This window comes from Antennarius striatus, chromosome 24 (assembly GCF_040054535.1).
Source record: "Antennarius striatus isolate MH-2024 chromosome 24, ASM4005453v1, whole genome shotgun sequence".
NCBI lineage: Eukaryota > Metazoa > Chordata > Actinopteri > Lophiiformes > Antennariidae > Antennarius > Antennarius striatus.
Genome location: NC_090799.1, coordinates 8,154,103 through 8,174,939, shown reverse-complemented (window position 1 = coordinate 8,174,939; position 20,837 = coordinate 8,154,103). Strand labels below are relative to the sequence as shown.

Below are 20,837 nucleotides of genomic sequence, written 5' to 3'. Positions count from 1 at the left end.
GTTGCAAAGACAACATATTGCCCTGGACTCATTTTCATCAGATTTCAATGGTTTTGTTCTCTTCTACTCATATTTTCCATTGTCTATATTTGGATGTTTCCTGTTGAAAAGCTTTGTGACCTTTTAGAAGTGGTCTGAGGAGAATGATGTTTGCTTTGGTTTGAACTGAAAAGTGTTACTTCCTCGATTCATGGTGGGAAAATTCACAGGTAGGGTCTTTTCCAAAATATTCCCATTCCAATGAGGTTAGAGCTCACTTTCTTCAGGCTTAATATACTAATAGCTTTAATTAGCTTGTAGGTTTGCATCTATCTTTTTTGAGTTTGTCATTTTTCTAATCCTACATGATGATAAACACTTCTTTCTCAATATTTTGACTATGATTATTTCACTCCTTTTCTCATCATAATATTGGCTGGATCCTCGTGACAAGTAAAAGTGTGATTCCAGGGTTCACATTCTCTCGCGCTACAAAACCTCCAGCTTCTGTATATTCATATAAGTTTAAGTGATGCGTGGTTTATCTCTACTTCCTGTTCACCGGTTGACACTCCTCTTTGTGAGTTCCTGAACTCACAAGGAGAAGCGACTTCCTGCTACGACAGCAACGCTCACCGTTACACAAAGCAGCAAACAGACAAACTGATTTTAATTTGTCACTGGAAAGAGTTTTTATTCATTAAAAAAAACGATTAAAACCAAATAGGTTTAAAAGAATGTACCAAAAATATAGATTATACAAAGCCATAATTATACATAATCTCTCACATTTATAGATTAAAATCTATTTAAATCAGTATATGTCACACTTCATGAAATCCTAAAACACACGTTATAACATTGATTTTACCATCAGTTTCATTTTGAGGCGCTACCAATCATTTTCATAGATGTGTTGGCTCTTCTCGACATCATAGGAGGACTGGGTGGTGTATTCTTCCTCTACCTTGGATCCACCTGCACGAATGAAACCTCAGTTTTAAACCGATACACGTCTGTCATTGCTTTTCAAATCACAGCAGTGAATATGAAGTACTGCATAAAGTTTATTCTTATTTAATCGTGCTATTTTTGGTCCATATTTGTGCTGTTTTCTCACCTTTATGCCTAGATGCTGATAGAAAACACGTTGTTACGATCATGACAAACACCACCATCACTCCGGCACGATACGCAAACGGCCAGCAGGCGATCTGAGCCGGATCTGCAATGTAAGAGAGGATATTTGTGATGCATGTGAAAGTCTGGTTCCTCCTCAATGATTGGACGAGGAGCAGTTTCCTGCGTTGCCCACCGTTAACAAAGACGCTGAAGTCCCGGCTCATCATGAATCCAGTTTGACACCGATAGAATCCAGAGTCACTCCTGACGATGGTGTGAAAGACCAGAACCGACAACCCTTGCAGACGGTTTAAAGAAATCGTCTCCATTCTGATGCGGCTTCGGTTGCTCACGTTGAGGGGAACATAAATTTTATCAAGTTTATACCAGGAGACTGTGGGGAGCTTTTGCAGAAATGGATGGTGCAGTTAATCCGCAGTTCTTCCCCAGCAACACTTTGGATGAGGCGTTCTGGTGAACTTTGACCTCACAGTCTGAAAAGGCCCCAAAAAAAGGAACAGATGAGAAGATTAGTTTTGATTCCAGCTCATGATGATGATGATGATGAAAGAGGAAAGAATTACAGTAAGTCTCTCAACAAATGTCAGATGGGAGGTTTCTGCTGCAGCTGTGACCCTGAAGTGGAACATTCAGGTCAGGCAGTCATGTGTGGTGTGACTGTGGGTTGAGGCAAACTCTCCCTGTCAGCTGTCTTTAAATTAGTTTTGCTAAATTATCTGATAATCTCGAAGATTAGGATATACGTTCAGATATGTTTTCTGATGCTTCCTTAGATAAAGTATAATATTCCATCACATGTCGAGACAGAGACACAATTTGTGGCTTTTTCTTATCAAATGTAACACAAACATCAATTTTACATATAGAATTTTTAGAATTTAGATGCAAAAGATCACATAAATATCTTCTAGGATTAAAATAATCAATTTGTGACTTCTTTTTAATCCCAGAGGTCAAAGGTCAAGTTGACTGTGGCATTGTTGTATTCAGTAAAAATGCATTTATGGCTATCGATGACACTACTCATCATGTTTAGATCATTCTAAACATGATGAGTTTCATGATCATTCATTTCAACACTTTAAACCGCTTCTGAGATGTATTCTTAAACAGAGAGGAAGGACTACACTTACTGTGAACTTCTGACGTGAAGAAGAGCGTGGTGAAGGTGGATACGGTCAGGCAGATGTTAAGCTTCATGACAGGAACACGTCAAGGACTAGCATGCAGCTCTCGAAGTCTAATTGCTGGCTTACTCTTGTAAATTAAATGCAGTTTACTTCCTGTGTTTGGTTAGCATGGCCTGTGGTGTGTGTGTGTGTGTGTGTGTGTGTGTGTGTGTGTGTGTGTGTGTGTGTGTGTGTGTGTGTGTGTGTGTGTGTGTGTGTACACCCTGTTACATACACACACACACACACACTCACATGCACTTCATGTTAGTGAACCTTTAAAAATGTAAGCTGAGGTGAAAGTTTTTCCTATCTGAACGCAGAAAACTCTGAATAATGACAAACTTCTCATTTGATTGCACAAAATGATGATTATTACATTTTTTTTTGTTTTATTTTTATCTATTTATTTATTTACTGATTATACAATCAGATTCACATCACAATTCATAGGTCAGAAAATGAGTCGGCGGTTAACCCAGTGCAGGTTGTGACGCTGATATTACCCAGAAAAGTACATTCAAGCCAAAATTTTACAAAAACACAGTTTGGTGCATGGAGCCCTTCCTGTGCAACTTTGGTTCACGTGATGACGTCATGATGCCTCCTACACTTCTTTGTAAAAGGTAGTTTCGTCTCCTCCTAGTGTTCTTGAACGCAGATCACCGCGTACTCCGTGCTCTCCTCCTTCGGCCTCCGCGGCCGAGTGGCCGCCGCCAGAGTCTGACAGTTGAGCGCTGCGTAAAGGACGGAGCGCGTCTCCACCTCCACCTGTCTCTCTCTGCCGCTAGGCAATGGAGACACCTCCGGTTTTGAGGGTGATGCTTTCCTCCGAGTAGACCTCGTCGATGGTGGAGCAACCGGGCTTCCTCTCGGAGACGCACGGAGGCCGGTGTGCGGGAGGGGGTGCTCGGTCAGCGGGATTGAGGAGCGCTGCAACCGAACCCAAAAAAAACCCCGAAACAAAAAACAAACAAACATGCATTAGAGTTAAAATTAAAAAATAAAATACATTTGAGAAGAGTTCTTGTTTTACCTGATCATCGAGTCGATTCTCTTTTTTTGACTTCCCTGTGTGATGACATTTTCAAACGCGTCACATTTATTTAAAATATTTAAATCTCCAATAGAAGTAAAAGCGAAAACAAACAAACTCCCAAACTCACATTTACATCCTTGCATCGATGCAACGGTAATAATTATTACTACGATGACGAATGCGGCGATTCCTGTAGCGATGTAAAGGTACCTCCATGGATGCTGTGCTGTGTCGGCGCTTTCTGTGAGTAAAAAAAAAAGAAGAAGAAGTTTGACTCAAAGTTAAAATGATCTAAAAATTAAAAATAAGCTATGGGGGTTCCATAAACGTGATATGTGAATATTTCGTACCTGCGCCAGCCGTCGGCGTCACACCCGAATCACCTTTACCTGTCCGACAAACGCATCCGTGACGCAGAGACGCAACTTTTTATTTAAATCTCTATTAATCCATATATTACTGATAATTACAACTCACCGTGGACGAAGACGTGGATAACGTGACTCACGCTTAACCCACTCCGGCACTGATATGCACCCGCGTCGGTGATCAGGATGCTTTGGAAATCCAAAAACGACGTCCCCAGCGGGCGGTGCACGGACACCCAGGACTCAGATATGTGGCTGCTCAAGTCCACGGGAACGGAAACGTTCTCAACTCTGAACCAGCGGACAGTTTGCGCTGAGTTTTTGCAGAATTGGATGGTGCAGTTGATCCGGAGGTTGTCCCCGATCCACGCGTCGTAACACGTGTTGCGGCGCACGAAGATTTCATCTTCGCAATCTGGATCTTCTCCTGCTAAAGCAAAACTTCTGAATTTTAAAATAAAATATTTTCTGCATTATAAGGCGCACCGGACCGTAAGGCGCACCCTCAATGAATGGCCTATTTTAAAACTTTTTCATTTATACGATGCACGGGATTAGAAGGTGTGTCTGATTATAAGGTGTACCTTCAATGAATAGCCTATTTTAAAACTGTTTTCATATATAAGGTGCACTTCCAGTTTTTTAGAAAATTAAAGGTTTTTAGGTGCGCCTTATAGTCAGAAAATACTGTAATCCCAGCCTTTGGAGAGAACGGGTTAAATAGCCTATGAGCATATCAAATCATTCAATCACTCTTTAATCACAGTTTTATTTTAATGTCCAATTAATATTGGATATTTAAATAACAACAGGCCAATCAGATTACTAATGTTGTCGTGAGTGATTAAAATCATTTGCATAGCAGATCGTTGGAGTTTAAAAAGAGGAAGAATGTGTCAAAAGAAAGGAATAATAGACGCTCACCCTCCACTTGTAAAACTACATAAAAAATAAAAACAAGGAACATTGAGTGGGTAGACGGTTGATGAGGTAGTGACTTCAAAAATGATAATCTTTGCCTCTTTTTTTGTATAAAATCACGAAGTGTTTCCACACGACCCCACGTGCATGAAAAAACACCTCCTGCTGGGGAGGATAGGGGAGAAAAAGTAGAGATTTAAGCATCTGAAACGGACTTTAAGCAGGTTTCACGCGTGAATTTGACAGATTAATTTAGATAAACAGGTAAATATGACAAAACAGGCCTCTTTGCTGTGTTTTTTTTAATCTTTTTTTTTTTTTACACCAAATGCTAAAACAATTCACGCATCTTTCCAGTTTGTTTTAGACAAGAGATTGCCATTCTCTTGTCTCCAACCGCTTCCCCAGCTACAGGTGAAAGGCAGAATACACCCTGGATGCATCGCCAGCTCACCGTGGGGCCACATGAAAGACAAACGGTCACAATTTGTTGTGATGAAATCACCTAAGCTGCATGTATTTGGAGAGAACCTATAAAGACATGGGGAGAAACTCCTTCCAGAGAGGAATTGAACATAGAACCTTCTTGCTGTGAGGTGTCAGCCACTGCACCACCTGGACGCCAAACGCCAAATCTGTCTGCAGAAACTCACTCAAATGACTCACACAGACACACAGCAACCCTCAGGCCTCCAAACCCAGGCTGAGAGCTGGTTTTTCGTGAAATTCAGCTGACGTTTCAGTGAAAAAGCCTGATTTAACACACCGCAGACCCAAAGAGGAAAGAAAAAGTATACTACCCAAACACTGAGAAAGCAAAAAATAACTTACCATCAGCATCTAAGGTGAGGAGCAGCACCGCCAAGATGGACACATGCAGGACGGTGCAGTAGTGTACTGGCCTCATGATGGGAAGCCTCAGAAAACATGCAACCATGTTCCAGCGGGTCGAAGGGGGAAATGTTCCTCTGAGTTCATTATTTGGTTAACAGATTAGTTCTGCTGCTGAGGTCAGAAGCTGCTTTCCTTTTCTGTTTCTTTCTATCTCTGCCTCTTTCCACTTCAATGTTGGGACAGCGAATGCACTGGAGGACAGTGGGTGGCCTCACTTCTGCAAAGCAGATCCAGTGAAGCAGAACATCTCTAGGGGGTTCCCAGGTTCAGGTGACTGCAATGTTCAACTACAGACTTCTAGTTTTACACCTTGGCCTCAGCTTCATCACTTCTTTGCAGCATGTGGTTCCTCTTCTTCACACTGACTTCCTTTCTTTCCCTTTTATCGTTTCACTTTCTTGCTTCTGCAAACTTATGTGACATTGCATCAAGTGTTTCTTTGGATGAGGGTTTAGTTTTATGAGAGGAAGGAAGAAGGAAGCTTTCTAAAAATGCAATATGTATGAAAATGTAAGTTTTAAAAAATGCTTTATTCAAAATGGTGAAAGTACAACAGCATTAGCAACTTTTAGGCCCAGTACTGTATTTAGATTTTTAATGGGAATGTGGCGCCGACACCTGGCGATTAGAGGAACTGCACCTTATCGGGCCGCGAAGTTGAAGCGCTCTGCCTTTACGTAATGACGTCAATTACGTCGTCTCTAACGAGCCGAAAATGGCGGAGTACCTGGCATCCATTTTCGGCACAGAGAAAGACAAGTAAGTTTAGTTTACGATTTATGGCATTTAGCGGTCAAATGACGGATGTTACTCGCAGTAGGATTGCAGGGGCTCTTCTTCTTTACAGAGCAGCTCAGCCGGGTCGTCCTAATTTAGCGAAACGTCCTCGTTTAGCTTCCATTAGCTACAAGATGCTAATGCTCGGCTAACGCTTTGAATGGAACTCCGGAAGACACTTTAGCTAACCCGCAGCTCCATGCTGTCGGAATGCGCCAAAATTTGCCTTTTTGCAAACTCTACTGATTTCTACATAAAAATAAACTTAGTAAGTTTCGAAGTATCCACGTTACACATAGTTTAGACCCTGTTGGTAAGACAATTGTCATGATCTGTGTCACCGTACTCCAAAATGTACCGTTTCCATCATATTAGCCGTTGCTATGTAAACGCATTGTTATTGTTTGTTTATTCTGTATTTACAAAAAAAATGTGAATCTTTGAGACCGTTTTAAAATTATTATTTTTGAGAACTCATCTCCAATAGTAGCTAACACTTGAATGAGATTGGCGCTTGAAGCCCTCCCGACTGAATCGATCAGATTCATTCATAAATGTTGTGGTCAGTCGACTATTCAGTTAACAAACAAAATTAAAATGATATAATCCTAGGTTAATCTTTCATGTCACTCTTGTCATTAAGGAGAATCCCACTTATGATCACTCCGTAGAGCCTCACTACATTAAACCAGGAAGGAAAGCAAACAATCAATAAGAAAAGGCTATTGATAAACTGTAGAAGTTGAATTAATACCAACTTGATACGAGAATAATATCTCCTAAGCATACTACACTGAATATAACCATATATTAACTAACCTTAAGTAAACCAACCAGGATTCAGAATTAAAAAGAAAAACATCAAAGTGAACATCATTGAGTTTTAATGGTTGAATTGACACTGATGTGGTCTTAGAGATAAAAACTAACATTAAATTGTTCAAATAAAGGAGACACAATTGACAAAAAACCCACATACATGTTAAACAGTTTGCAATAAATAATACAGTAATTATAAATATGTGCTACATAAGTTCCAGACAGACCCAAGTCTGAATTCATGATGCTATTAATAAGCTGCCCAGTTCCAACAGGTGGAGAATCTTAAATTCTATATCGAAGAAAAATCTAAGAAGAGGCCAGAGCAGTGACATGATCTTTTGAACATGTGTGTGAAACATGATCTAAATCCCTAAAGTTAAATCTATTTAAAGGCGTCTCCGCCACGCTGTAACCCGACTTGACTCGTCTCTTAAAGGTACTTTACTCAGTGACTCTGCAGCCGTGTCTGATCCTGGACCACAGCAGCTGAATGTGAAGTCAACGATGACACAGTTCCTTTATGTTTCAGGGTCAATTGTTCTTTCTATTTCAAAATTGGAGCTTGCAGACATGGAGACCGCTGCTCTAGATTGCACAACAAACCAACCTTCAGCCAGGTGACGTTGTTCTGCTTTTATTGTGAATGAACTGTGTGAGGATTTAGTAATGAACCCCAAGATCAACCCTGTCATAAGTTTTCTGTGTACTTGAGAAATCACCTTGCCTGACACAAAAACATGAGCATTTTTTTTTACCATGTTTTCCCCTACAGACCATCTTGATTCAGAATATCTACCGTAATCCCCAGAACAGTGCACAGACGGCCGACGCATCTCGCTGTAAGTTTCTCATTTATCGCCAGCTTCTCCTTTTGATTTCTGAAAGTGGTGTTTGTGTATGAGGACAAATGTGAGATGCTACTTCTGCTTAGTTTGGGTTCTTTCCTCCTTCCTGTCTGTGTACCAGAGCAAAAACAACCTTTAATTTAGAAAAGAACAAGTAAAGCAAGTTTTTATCTTGCTCAAATTGTTGGGGCCAAGAAGTCTGGGCTACTTATTCTATCATGTCCTACAAGTGATATCATCCATAACGTTTCATCAAAGGTTCAGAGAGCTGATCTTAGTAGAATCATCCTCAGGTGATGATAATTTAGAGAGTTTTTGAGCAGATGCAGTACCTCTCAAACAGGTAAGTGTGTTCATGGGTAGGAGCACTGGAGCTTTGAATGTTTCACTTTTTCACCCAAATCATTTGTCCAGTAAAGGAGGAATTTATGGTCCTTTTGAGCAAATTTGGTGCAGATGTGAGTGAAGTTATTGCAGTCACAAAAGTTCCCAACTCAGGTAACCTCTACTTAGTGACATCAGAGCAGTGAGGTCTGGATGTTTTATTTAAACCTTTAAGGTTCTATGAATACAGAATAATGAATTCTGTTGTTACGTGAACCACAGTTTTACCCTGAACTAAACTGATTTAGTTCTGTTTTTTGATATAACTGGGGCCTCAAAAGGATCAAATATCACCAACATAAAACCCTTTTGAAGCCACCAGCCTCGCTTTAACTAAATGACGAGGGCGTTCGACTCCTTGAACACATCGTTATCCACCGCAGTCAAACTGCAACTCCAGAAATACATTAAGGATTCACTAACAGAGACATTTTCTAATCACATTTTTTCTTCCCCAGCTCTTTATTTTGGTTGATTTATGTCACAGAAGTTTGCGTTTTGTATTTCAGACCATTTCCCTTCTTGAACATTTACCTTCATAACCTTCCAAACTGCCCAGTCTGCTGATGGTTTACACTGTAAGTTCTCCCTTCATTTGCAGGACCCTCCAGCACCGACTGCACTCAGTTTACTGTTTCACATCTCCCCACTTAAATTTGGCGTAGCGTAGGAACATTGTCCTCTAGAGATGCGTCACGCATCATTTCCTGGAGACAGATTCTGGTTCATTAAAGCTGGGTTCTACAACTACTGCTGCCCCCACTCCTAACTTACGTTACTCTCCTTCATGCTAGCCAGGGGTTGTGATGAACTAGAAGAGATAACCTAAAATCACGTTACAGTCACCAGTTTTGTAAAAAAGGGCAAATATTGGCAAATGATGTCAACGAAAAACCAACAGGAAGCTAAGCGGGGTCAGCCAGTGCAGTTTAAGCTGAGTAGACGTGGGAGACTGTTTTCAGTAACAGTTAACGTACATTATATAACCTTGGAGTCATGTTTACAGGGTTTAACCATGATAGCAATAACTATCTGATGTCCCTACAGCTAGCTTTGTTTGGCATGACTTTTATCGACGCGTTCCGTTTCGCTTCACCCTGACTCTTCTTTTGTTGGAACTTTCAGGCGCCGTCAGCGACGTGGAAATGCAGGAGCATTACGACGAGTTCTTTGAGGTGAGTAACCTTTTGTGGTCTAATCTCCGTAAACCACATGTTGCGCAGCACGACGAGGCGGCTGTCAGGCCTTGTGTTTGATATTGCTAAAATATATCCTGTTTGAGTTGAAGCAAGAATCATTTACAAGCCAATGCTGACACAGCTGGAACATGCAAAAAAAGATGTTTTATCGCTTTCTGATGTCGAGATCGTTGTAGTCACAGGCAACTGGAACGCTTATATAGTATAATAAAAAAATTTCATTATAAAATAATGTCACCTTTTGTTGTTGCTCGTTCTTTTCTTGTTGTTTTTTTACACGCAGGAGGTGTTCACAGAGATGGAGGAGAAGTACGGGGAGGTGGAGGAGATGAACGTGTGCGATAACCTGGGTGACCACCTGGTCGGCAACGTCTACGTTAAGGTTGGTGATGGAAGTTAAAGGAGCTGGGATCCAATCTGAGCAGTGTTAAATTAAGTCAGCGGTTATTTTCTCAAACTATTTGCTAATCTAACATACGTGCATTCCTGTTTTGTGTAGTTTCGTCGCGAGGAAGATGCGGAGAAAGCAGTCCTGGACCTCAACAACCGTTGGTTCAACGCCCAGCCCATCCACGCTGAGCTCTCCCCCGTCACTGACTTTAGGGAAGCTTGCTGCCGCCAGTATGAAATGGGGTGAGTAAAAACACAAACTGACTTCCTCCCATCACTGCCATGTAGACGATGGTGTCCTCTGCATGTATTGTCTCCATGGTTCCTCAACACTGTAGTGTTGAAGTGTCGGCGGGGTAGAGGCCAGTAGGGGGCGGTAGCAGAATATATGGTAATGATGTCATGCTAAGTTTTAAAAACTTGGATATACAATGCGCCCTCGCGAATTCATGCATCAACGATTGCGACTCCACCTCATCGCGGATTTTTAGTAGGCAGTCATGTGATACTGTATGCGCATTCTATTGGCTGACGGCATCCGTAAGTGCGATCCGTTCAGTCAGTCTCGGAATTTCGTGAGAGACAAAAGCGATTTAAACAGTCTAACAGACTGTTGGAAAAGGTAATACAGATAGAAGGTGGTTTAATATCAGTATGGGGAGGGTTTATACATTTTTAAATTACCGTAAATAATAACAAAAATTATTTGTCGCTCTATCGCAGAATTCGTCCTGGAACGCATTAACTGCAAAGAACGGGGGGCACACTGTATATGGAGAAAAATCTATGTAGTCATTGTTTTTTCATTTACTTTGTAAACCACTTATGCCATTTTTAATTTTGTGCACATCTTCTTCTTTATTCACTATTAGCATGACTAGTCATGCCAGTCAATCAATCTTTGACATTTGTGGCATTAAAACACAACTATAAATCATGCTTGAGCTGCGTGATGGGAGCGAAATGTCGTATTTAATCAGGTGTGTGTGTGTGTGTGTGTAAATAGAGACTTCACCTGAAGGCTGATGAACGTGTGCAGGTTTGCATGAGGTTAATCAATTTGAAGAAAGACCTTCTGTGTTTATTCTGCAGCTAAGCCTTGAGGGCCTGATGTGTGAGGTGGATGTCTGCTCTGGGATTATTTACTTTTAAAATGTATGTGGAAATCTGCATAATTCAAGCGCAATATCTGCTTGCAGGGACATGACACGGAACTGTTAGCAATACACAGCTGAGTTATTTAGTATTCAGTGCCATAAACCATAGGTGCCATCTGTAAGATAAGAGATATGGAGTCTGAAACTCATCATAAACATGAATCCAAATCCAATGAGAAGTCAAGGAATGTGTGAATACGATGATTTCACCATAATTCCACCTCTGTTATCTATGTTACGTCACAACTTACGATCTTATAAGAGACTCCAGGATGTATCTGCTCTGAGTGCATGCAAGTTGATTTCACCCTGCCTTGGAAGAAGCGGCCTGCATCCATCTGTCACAGAATTTTCACGTATGTTGTGACTGAAGCTAGCAGAGGAAAACCAGACATGTTGCTGAATAGAATGAAGACAAGTGGTAAAGTGTCCCCATTCAAGGACGATGAAAACATGCTATGCCAGAAAAGAGAGAAAGCTTCAGTCGTCTGCATACGGCTCGCTTCCGTTGTTCAGCGACCGTATCAGCCGACGGACAATCAGCCGCTGACTTCATGTCACAGATAAACATGGTTCTTGCACAATGTGAGGAAACTAGTGATCCTTCTACGTGAGCCTACCCAGTGTTTTTCCACTGGATTGGGAGTTGATTAATCTGGTTCACACTATTCCACCAAACGCAAACTGGATTTAACCCTTCATGTTTCACCACAGGGAGTGCACTAGGGGAGGCTTTTGCAACTTCATGCACCTGAAACCCATATCACGGGAGCTTCGGAGGGAGTTGTATGGCCGCCGCAGGAAAAGGTATAGAAATCTTTGCAGTAAAATCTTCAAGTTTGAAATTATACAGTAATTTAATTTCTCCGTATTTCCCAGTAGGCACCGCTCTCGTTCACGTTCCAGGGAACGGCGTTCCCGTTCCAGGGACCGACGACGGGATCGCGAAAGGCGAAGATCGAGGGACCGAGAGCGCTCTGGACGATTCTGATGGACGCCAGGACCCACCCAACCAGATCCCTCCCTGTTTACCCCAGCAGTGATTACCAACGCTTTTCTTTTTTTGCTGAGTTGTTTGCAAATGTTTTCTTTGACTCCTCTTTTTTAAGACTAGCTTGTGTCGCTTTCTCAATAAAAACAGATTTGTAATTCTGCATTTGCTTATATTATCGTCAATTATTTCTCATTTTTTATTCTTAATAAACAACATGTCTGAAATGTTGTCCTTGCAACTGTGGAAATCTACTGGTTGATGAGATGTGCTGACAAAGGTATTTTTAATTGGTAAAGAACTTAAAACATCTTATCTGGTTTAAAGAATTTATGAATTTATGATTTCAGCTCCTATCTGATGCTTTCGCCTGCCAAACTCCATATCAGAACATCAAGTTATTCAGTGCTGATGTTGCAGAATTTTTATTACTTAATTTGTTAGTGAGTTGTTTGCAGAATTATTACGAAGTCCCCCACTGATTAAAAAAATGGGGCAGATTATTTTTCAGGTAAACGTTGGTAAACCCCTGATTATTACAATCAAACTAAATCTCTGAATAATCCCAATTTGCAATGACAAAACCTGGAATATTTGAGATATAAAATAAGGCAACTTTTAAAAAAATATTGATTGATGCTTTCAAATATTGCTTATTTCTATTACAATGAAGGATGTAGATTCTTACATATACTTTCGCTGTCGGGTGGCGCTCGAGAACTAAGATGCTTCCTATTTATTCAGTAAAATACAAATATAATTTTACTCTTTTATTATATCTTGTCCCAGAGTTGCGTCGATCGTTCATGTGTCAAATCTTTCGGATTAGACGTAGATAAAATCAGGCCGTACTCCTGGGAAGTTCTCAAGATGCCACATGCGACCGAAGTCCGTTCAGCCTGTTCTGTCAACAGCGATGGGGGACAATTTGAACAGTGTATTGAGAAACCTCCTCTGATTGGTGGAGGCCACTAGTCAGACGCCCCTGATGCAACCAATCAGAGGGCCGCACAACTTTCCAGCCTCTCCTCCTCGATTGATGCACGTGCGTGAACCTCAAAACCATTGTGTGCGTGAGAAGCAGCCGCACATCTGTTAGCTTTTTCTGGGTGGACGCAAGTTTCACACGTTTTCGGGACATTTAACGTTTCAGGTGAGTGAAAATTAAAGAAATAAACATTAAATCATGTTAAGGTTTATTTTTCTTCCCTTACGTGGGCTAGAATTGACTCCTCCGTCGCTGTCTGATGCAATGCGCTAACTGCGCAGCCTGGTCCTGCTGGCTAATTTCCAATTTCTTCTGGTTTATAATTCGTTTATCTGCCTGCTTCAATAGATATGATTCATCTTATTTTATGACATCATTTTACGTTAATTTTTTTATCATCTTCTGTTAGTGCTCACTCGTTCTTGTTGGCATTGCATAAATTCAACTTCCCGTTATCTGCATCCTACCTATTTGTTTACTTCCCACATTTTTCATGTTTCACCAGGAGGTTATTCGTGTATTTGGGCATCAGCTATCGATCTATTTGGCTCTCGTTTACTTATTAATCGCTTGCTCAAATGCAGAGTTTTGTCCATATGTGGATCATGCTTCCTTAAAACGAATAAAACAAGCAAACTAGTACAGCTTCAAGTAGTTGATTTTTTTTTGTCGCCCCCCCGGTCAAATTGTCATTCTTTGAATCCAAATTTGACTTTATCGTGTGGGATTAAACCAGCTGTCCCCCAATCATGAATCAAAACCACATTTTTTATATTAGTATTATATATAATCTAAACATTTCTTTATCAGCTAATCAGCTAATCTTACCTCCTTCTGGTGGAGAATGCGTGATTTTTTTTTCAGGTCTACAACTTTGGATGCAACTTTACATGCTGTTTTCTTCTGGTCGCATTCCTGCTTTTCATGTTAAGTCAATAATTTGTTATGGCTCAGTGAGTAGGTGTTATCTGCTGTGGTGCTATTGACCTTGGGGATGAGCCAAATGCTCATCCTGGTGATATTTCAGTAGATTGGAGTTGTTGTAGTCAGATTCAGATCAGGTTGTTTTTGGTGTATTTCCCAACCTTTTGGTATTTGAACCCCCCCCTCCCTTTCACCTGTTAAATTCTCGTATTAAGTCTGGGCTCAGCGCCACAAGGGCATTCTCATGGAGGATCATGTTACCCTGTTCAACCCTCTTTGGCTACAACATACCAGCAACCCTTCCTGCAATAATCACAGCTGAAGCTAACAGCTAAAGCTTTTTCCTGTGTTTGAGGTCCCATCAGGACAGTGTGTCAAAAAAGTCAGTTTTTTTCTGCAAGATCTATTGGGCCATAAAAATGAACTACAGGAAATGACACCAGATACACAATTAGTTAGTTACCACTATACTTTGAGTGAGAAAAAAATACAGTGGTTGTCTTTTTTTAAAAAGGTCATGGCAGGTCTTTCTTGTTTGAGATTACAATGAGCATAACCATTTAATGTTATTTAAAGCTTGGTGTGTCAGGGCGTGTTTTGTCTTTCCTGTTGTGCTATTTGCTTAAGATCACATTGGTTCCATGTGTTTGAGAATGTTATTTGAAATTGGTGCCCCGGTTTGAACAGCTGTGTTAACTGTGTGATAGTGAAGGTTCCTCATGGAAAAAAAGTCAGTTTATCAGCATTTTAACCACGCGTGTGAAGAGTTGTATCTAAATGTGATGTACCCGAAGTATTTGAGAAATGTACAAAATCATCATCTCATTGAGTGTTTGAGAACTTGAGATGCTTTTCATCAGTGATCAATTTCGTTTTTGACAGTTCCCTTTATTGAGCTTCATATTCCCCTGAACCTGAAATCGTATGGTTTTGTTACTCAAATACATCAGTTGTCATTCATTGACTTAATATAGAGTTAAAGAAATATTTTATTGTTGTTGCTACTGGGAATGGTGATGACTTAGCCTGTATTACAAACTCACTTCAGGGTAATATTTAACATGATGGAATACGTGAATGAATTTTTCATCCATTTTCAACTGTAATGACTGTTAACTTGTGATAACATTTCATTTCTTCAACATGTCTAGAAAAAGTGTACATGGTTTATTGTTGAAGGCATGAATGTGACTAGAACCACATTCTAAGTGCATAAAAAACGAGAGCAACAAACTTGTTACTAAAAACTTTCTCTGTGGTTTGACTCAGCCCAGTTAAACAAGAGTGGAGTCACGTCTGTTTACTGTTGTTTATTTCTGCCAAGTATTTTTGTCTGCGTTCATTCGTCTGTGTTCTCGCTGGATTTTGCTGACAGTTTTGGAGAGGTAGAGTAGAATGTTTTACGTTTATTTGTAGACATAGATTTCTCATGCTCTTATGACAGAGCAGATAGTAACGCTGCAGGATTGAGCTGATTTAGATGATTAAGATTAAGCGTCCAAAGTTACTGATCTTTAATAAGAAAATCCAGATAGATAGATTAAATAAAGTACTATAATTCTGTTCTGTTGGAATGTACCCGGTCATTACAGCACACCCTGTTTCTTTTTTGTCAGGTAAACCATGCCGTCTGTTCCTTCATGCAAAGAAACGCCCATTAAAAGTTCTGTGTGTCCTCACGCCTCCAAGCTGCACAACCACACGAATGGAGACACCAAAGTGCTCGAGGGCTCGTTCCCACAGAACAGACTAGACAAGCTTCCCGCAATGGAAGGTGCTGAAGGTGGAAACAGTACCATTCAAATCAGTGCTAATGCCCCCGTCGAGAGGAAATGGATTCGACCCGACCTGCCTAGCCGCTGCAAATGGAGCCTCGGGGCCTCAAAATGTGACTCCCCTCATGCAGAAATTCCAAGGTCAGTGTGATGTTAAAATTAGTTCGACTAAAGAACACTTGAATATATTATGATCTGATATTTTTCTTTGTAAAGAGAACAATCGTTCTCTTGTGATGCATCATCAGTCATTGTCTGGCATTCATGTGTACACATGTGGTTACTCCCCTTCTGTTTCCAGACCTGTTCCACCAACGATTCTCCCAAACATCCTGCACAGGATCGGTAATACTCCCATGGTGCACATCAACAAGATACCCAAAGCGTTTGGACTCAAGTGTGAAATACGTGAGTCATCGTCAAACCACATTCTTAGATCAACGGCAAAAACAAGCAAGTGCTCTATAAGATGTGTCACAGATTTAATGCCTAAGATTATAGGGACGTAAAAACTAGGTTTAAGTTCATCCCAGGTCAATGTCTTCCAATGTAAACAAGTTGTTGTTTTCTGTTTATAGTGGCCAAGTGTGAGTTCTTCAATGCTGGTGGCAGTGTGAAGGACAGGATCAGCCTACGAATGGTGGAAGATGCAGAGCGAGCCGGGACCCTCAAGCCTGGAGACACCATTATAGAGCCCACCTCTGGGAACACTGGTATTTACCTGCATGTGCAGATCGATGGGGCAGACATGTCTGGATATGACCTGTATGCTGGTTTTGGTGAAACACTTTTTCCTTCCCCGCGGTGCACTGCGCCGTGCCCGGAGTGTCCCCCGCCTCACACCCTGTGCCGCCGAGATGGGCTCCGGCTCCCCGTGACCCGCTGTGGCGGATATAGCGGTGGTAATCTGACGATGACTGACTGACTGACTTTTTCCTTCCTGTTCCTAGGGATTGGATTGGCCCTGGCTGCAGCTGTGAAGGGCTACCGCTGCATCATCGTCATGCCCGAGAAGATGAGCATGGAGAAGGTGAGTTCAGGTTTTGCTAACTAAATTTTTCAGTCCAAGAATGAAAAATTAACAGAAATGTCCAAGACCCCAACCGACTAGTCTTTTTTTTAAGTATTTACTTTATTTGCTCATAAAGTTTTGGTGAGTACACACATGACGAAGAGCTGCACCTGTCTCCTCTCGTGATCTGGTTCCCTGTTTGAACCATTGGGTTTTAATTATGTCAGAGGACAAATTCAAGTCGAACAAGTAAAACATTTGTTTGACAGGAATTGGTACCTCGAGCCTCCAGAACACATTGGTTCATTAAGATCTCAATAGACCTTTTGTTCATTGATGTTGCGTTCTTTAAAAGACTTGTTTAAAGTATATGTTGACACATCTCATTGACTGTCTTCTTACGTTCTCATCATTCAGGGGTGGGTTATTTCACCTTTCCTCTGAGGCCTATGTTCTTTTGTGTGTGTGATTATTTCATTTGTTCTAGCCGTGAGTGTTTCACATCAAACACAAGATTCAGTTAAGTGTGTAAGCACAAACGACACAGACCTGATCGGCAGCTGTCACAGGAAATCAGAAATGGAAGGCGCCAATTTAGGCCCACAAATTGAGTGTTTCATTGGGGATAGATTGTTAATAAAGAGATCAACGTGCTTTCTTTTTTACATAACAGGTGGATGTCTTGAGAGCCCTTGGTGCCGAAATTGTTCGAACACCAACCAGCGCTCGCTTCGATTCGCCGGAGTCGCACGTGGGCGTGGCCTGGCGCCTTAAAAACGAGATTCCCAACTCGCACATCCTGGACCAGTACCGCAACCCGAGCAATCCCCTGGCTCACTACGACACCACAGCGGAGGAGATTCTGGAGCAGTGTGATGGTGGGGAGTTTGTTTACCCCCCGTCATAATCTCAGAATGTTAATGTGGTTAATTTCCTCATAAACAAAAAAACAAATCACGTTTAATGATCCTCAATCAACCCTGTCTAACCCAGGTAAACTGGACATGCTGGTGGCAGGAGCAGGCACAGGGGGGACGATCACAGGCATCGCTCGCAAATTGAAGGAAAGATGCCCTAACGTTAAGGTAAGACAATGGGATCCCATTTCTCAGTCTTACGCTTTCAGACACTCAAGCTTTCATATTTCTTGTAATATACAAGAATACTCCGCTAAGCCTCTTGTTGTATGTGAATGGTGCCTGTTGTGTGCAGATTGTCGGTGTCGACCCAGAAGGCTCCATCCTGGCTGAGCCTGAGGAGCTTAACAAGACCGACAAAGCCCGGTACGAGGTGGAGGGCATCGGTTACGACTTCATCCCCACCGTGCTCGACAGATCAGTGAGTTCAAGGAGATTTTTTTCTTCCCTCGCCTGTCGTTTCTGTGTGTTTATACAACACTTAGTGCGGTTTTTGTTTGTTAGGTAATTGATACCTGGTACAAGTCGAAGGACGAGGAATCCTTCAATATGTCGCGTATGCTGATCAGAGAAGAGGGCCTGCTTTGTGGTAAAGTCCCGGGGAAAGTCCCGGGGAAAGTCAAACTCAGTCTGTAAGTGAAATCTAACCGGCCTTTTGCTCTCGTATGTAACAGGAGGCAGCTCTGGAACGGCCATGGCAGCAGCGGTAAATGTCGCCAAAGAGCTGAAGGAGGGTCAGCGCTGTGTGGTCATCCTGCCGGACTCCGTCCGCAACTACATGTGAGCATCTACGTCCGGTCTGTCTGTGAAAGAGCTAACCAGTGAACTCCAGGTTCAGTTAATGTAATGCTGACATTTATAGGACTGGTGTAGCACCAGCAAATTGTTGATGGGTCACGGAATTTTGATCTTTTATGCTGTCAGGTGAAATAAATGAGGGAAAAGTTATCGCTTAAAAAAGATAAACTTGATCTTCCCTCAAAATCTCGGTAACTTAATCCTCCTATTTTCATTTCTGTATTTTTTTCTCCTCAAGGTCCAAGTTCCTCAGTGACAAGTGGATGGTGCAGAACGGGTTCCTGAGTGTCGAGGACCTCATGGTGAAAAAACCATGGTATGTGTCTTAAAAGGGAGGGGATGCAAGAAATTCCCTTTCCTGTGTGTCGACCTGAAACCCCGTCGTTTCTGTCTGTCAGGTGGTGGAACCTGAAGATACAGAGTTTGAACCTGTGTGCTCCCCTCACCGTCCTGCCCACCGTCTCCTGCCAGAAGACCATCCAGATCCTCAAGGACAAGGGCTTCGATCAGGCCCCCGTAGTGGACGAGGCTGGGTGGGTGTCCTGAACAGCCACATGCAAACCAGCGAGCTGCTTTTTATTTAAACTAGATTATCTGGACATCTGTGTATGTAATCCCTCTGAGGTTGCACCTGAAACCTCTGTGTTTGTGTGCAGGTTAATCCTGGGGATGGTGACTTTAGGGAACATGTTGGCCTCTATTTTGGCGGGGAAGATCAAGCTCTCCGACCCGGTCAGCAAAGTGCTGTACAAGCAGTTCAAACAGGTCAGACTCTAAACCCTTGACTCCTCTTTTCTTGTGCTACTTTTAAATTTGAAGCCAAGATATTTGTTATTTTTGTTGTGAGTGCATCTTTTGTTTTCTTTAGTAACATCCTGAATATTTAAGTCATTATTCTGATTGTCCTTTTTAGATCTGTCTCACTGATAATTTGGGAAAGCTGTCCCGTATCCTGGAGACAGATCACTTTGCTCTAGTGGTCCATGAACAGATCCAATGTAAGTTCTTTTCGTTGTTTACACACTTTTCCTTCATTTATAAGCTCTCATTTTCATTTCACCTCTGAAATCTGGAACTGCACACATTATGTTGACATTAGCGCCACCTCGTGTCTGTATAGAAGAATGCTTTCAGTTCCCACCTGATGAGTAGCTCCACAAGCCTTGTTTTATTATTTACAAAGCAAACAGCTGGAAACGTATGCCTTCATTATCTTTACCACTCTTTCTGACTCCAGACTTGACGGATGGCTCTCCCAGCCTGAAGCAGATGGTTTTCGGGGTGGTGACGGCCGTGGACCTGCTCAACTTTGTAACGGGCCGGGAAAGGAGGGAGCGATCCATGTCAGAGTCCACTGACGAGTTGAACTAAAACATGCGGACCACCCTCAAGCGTTTCTTTACATATGTCTTAAAAGATGGAAAAGTAATAAATTAAGGTTAGCTTTTTTATGTATATGAAAAGGATTGATCTTTATGATGCTTGAATTTTAGTCTGTGTTATGCTGTGAAGTCAGCATAAGAAGTACAAGTGTAAGAAGGGTTACTTATTATTTGAAGTAATGGATTTTATTTCAGTTGCTTTTAGTTCTCAATGCAAATCTTCTTTAAGTTCATGACTTTTCTTGATTTCTTAACTATCTTGTTTATGTTTATAGTTATAAATAGTTAAATTACCTCTATTCATGCCAAGAATAGAGATACTTGTGCTGGTGCTTTTTGTTTAAAATACATAATTTCACAGGTGCCTTGTGTACCAATTAAACTTCAGAAATAAGACAGAGTATAGTATAAAAACCACATTTATCAGGATTAAACATGTTTTAAGTTGTATATAAGCTTATTATCCTTTTTAGGCTTGCAGACTCTGTTGCTTTTGTAATCAGTGATTGTTAAAACATTCTGTGCTTTTCTTTCCATCTTATGTCATTACACTGCCTGTGATGTCAATGTGGAGTTATCATGACTGTTTAATCTTTGCAATGGCTTAGGGAATTGTTTTGTATTGCATGATTTTCTTTAATGAATTTGTGTGATTAAATAAATGTTAAGGGAAATGGGTAACTGTCCTGTGTTTACTTCTGGCAAATTGTGTGCTAAAGCTGTCCAGACAACACAATCTAACACAGATAAATGGGTTCCATTTGTGAATTTTAAAAGCTGTATTGTTAATTCATATAAACAAAAAGCATTGGTATGGAGTTTCCCTGACACGTTTTTAAATAAGTTTTTTTGGGGCTTAGATTGAACTGTTTATCTGGAAGTAAAGTGTGTCATCTGGAAGGAAAGTAGATAAGGAGACTTGGTGGTGGAATGAGGAGGTACAGGAGTGTACAAGAAGTGGGA

The 20,837-nt window shown here is 41.3% G+C and overlaps 3 protein-coding genes and 1 long non-coding RNA gene across 8 annotated transcripts; 2 read left to right on the top strand and 2 right to left on the bottom strand.

The window, feature by feature from the left end:
* Positions 1-665: 665 nt before the first annotated feature.
* Positions 666-2,378, bottom strand: LOC137591616 (uncharacterized). Of its 2 annotated transcripts, XR_011034674.1 has the most exons (4): positions 2,256-2,378; positions 1,295-1,595; positions 1,100-1,204; positions 666-957 (listed from the first exon to the last, which is right to left on the bottom strand). It is a non-coding gene; the product is annotated as an uncharacterized lncRNA (long non-coding RNA). The 2 variants fall into 2 exon arrangements; XR_011034673.1 differs by having other exon boundaries at positions 1,100-1,595.
* A 328-nt stretch (positions 2,379-2,706) lies between these two features.
* LOC137591532 (B- and T-lymphocyte attenuator-like) lies at positions 2,707-5,768 on the bottom strand. Of its 3 annotated transcripts, none has more exons than XM_068309591.1 (6): positions 5,451-5,768; positions 3,808-4,128; positions 3,681-3,719; positions 3,458-3,571; positions 3,328-3,362; positions 2,707-3,224 (listed from the first exon to the last, which is right to left on the bottom strand). In XM_068309591.1, exons 1-6 carry the CDS (start codon positions 5,554-5,556, stop codon positions 2,934-2,936), a joined length of 906 nt encoding a protein of 301 aa, XP_068165692.1. In that variant the 5' UTR covers positions 5,557-5,768; the 3' UTR covers positions 2,707-2,933. The 3 variants fall into 3 exon arrangements, with proteins under 3 accessions (XP_068165692.1, XP_068165693.1, XP_068165694.1); XM_068309592.1 differs by having other exon boundaries at positions 3,808-4,125; XM_068309593.1 differs by lacking the exon at positions 3,681-3,719 and having other exon boundaries at positions 2,708-3,224.
* Positions 5,769-6,209: 441 nt separating this feature from the next.
* LOC137591345 (splicing factor U2AF 35 kDa subunit-like) lies at positions 6,210-12,241 on the top strand. 2 transcript variants are annotated; one of them, XM_068309274.1, is made up of 8 exons: positions 6,210-6,272; positions 7,642-7,729; positions 7,885-7,951; positions 9,467-9,516; positions 9,824-9,922; positions 10,040-10,173; positions 11,802-11,894; positions 11,970-12,241. In XM_068309274.1, the coding sequence occupies exons 1-8, from the start codon at positions 6,229-6,231 to the stop codon at positions 12,076-12,078; spliced, it is 684 nt and encodes a 227-aa protein (XP_068165375.1). In that variant the 5' UTR covers positions 6,210-6,228; the 3' UTR covers positions 12,079-12,241. The 2 variants fall into 2 exon arrangements, with proteins under 2 accessions (XP_068165375.1, XP_068165374.1); XM_068309273.1 differs by having other exon boundaries at positions 11,967-12,241.
* An 865-nt stretch (positions 12,242-13,106) lies between these two features.
* Positions 13,107-20,551, top strand: cbsa (cystathionine beta-synthase a). The gene is made up of 15 exons (XM_068309656.1): positions 13,107-13,231; positions 15,607-15,906; positions 16,067-16,173; positions 16,344-16,478; positions 16,716-16,795; positions 17,451-17,655; positions 17,771-17,862; positions 17,990-18,115; positions 18,199-18,283; positions 18,369-18,474; positions 18,731-18,808; positions 18,891-19,025; positions 19,149-19,257; positions 19,406-19,490; positions 19,730-20,551. The coding sequence occupies exons 2-15, from the start codon at positions 15,614-15,616 to the stop codon at positions 19,861-19,863; spliced, it is 1,770 nt and encodes a 589-aa protein (XP_068165757.1). The 5' UTR covers positions 13,107-13,231; positions 15,607-15,613; the 3' UTR covers positions 19,864-20,551.
* The last annotated feature ends 286 nt before the right edge of the window (positions 20,552-20,837 follow it).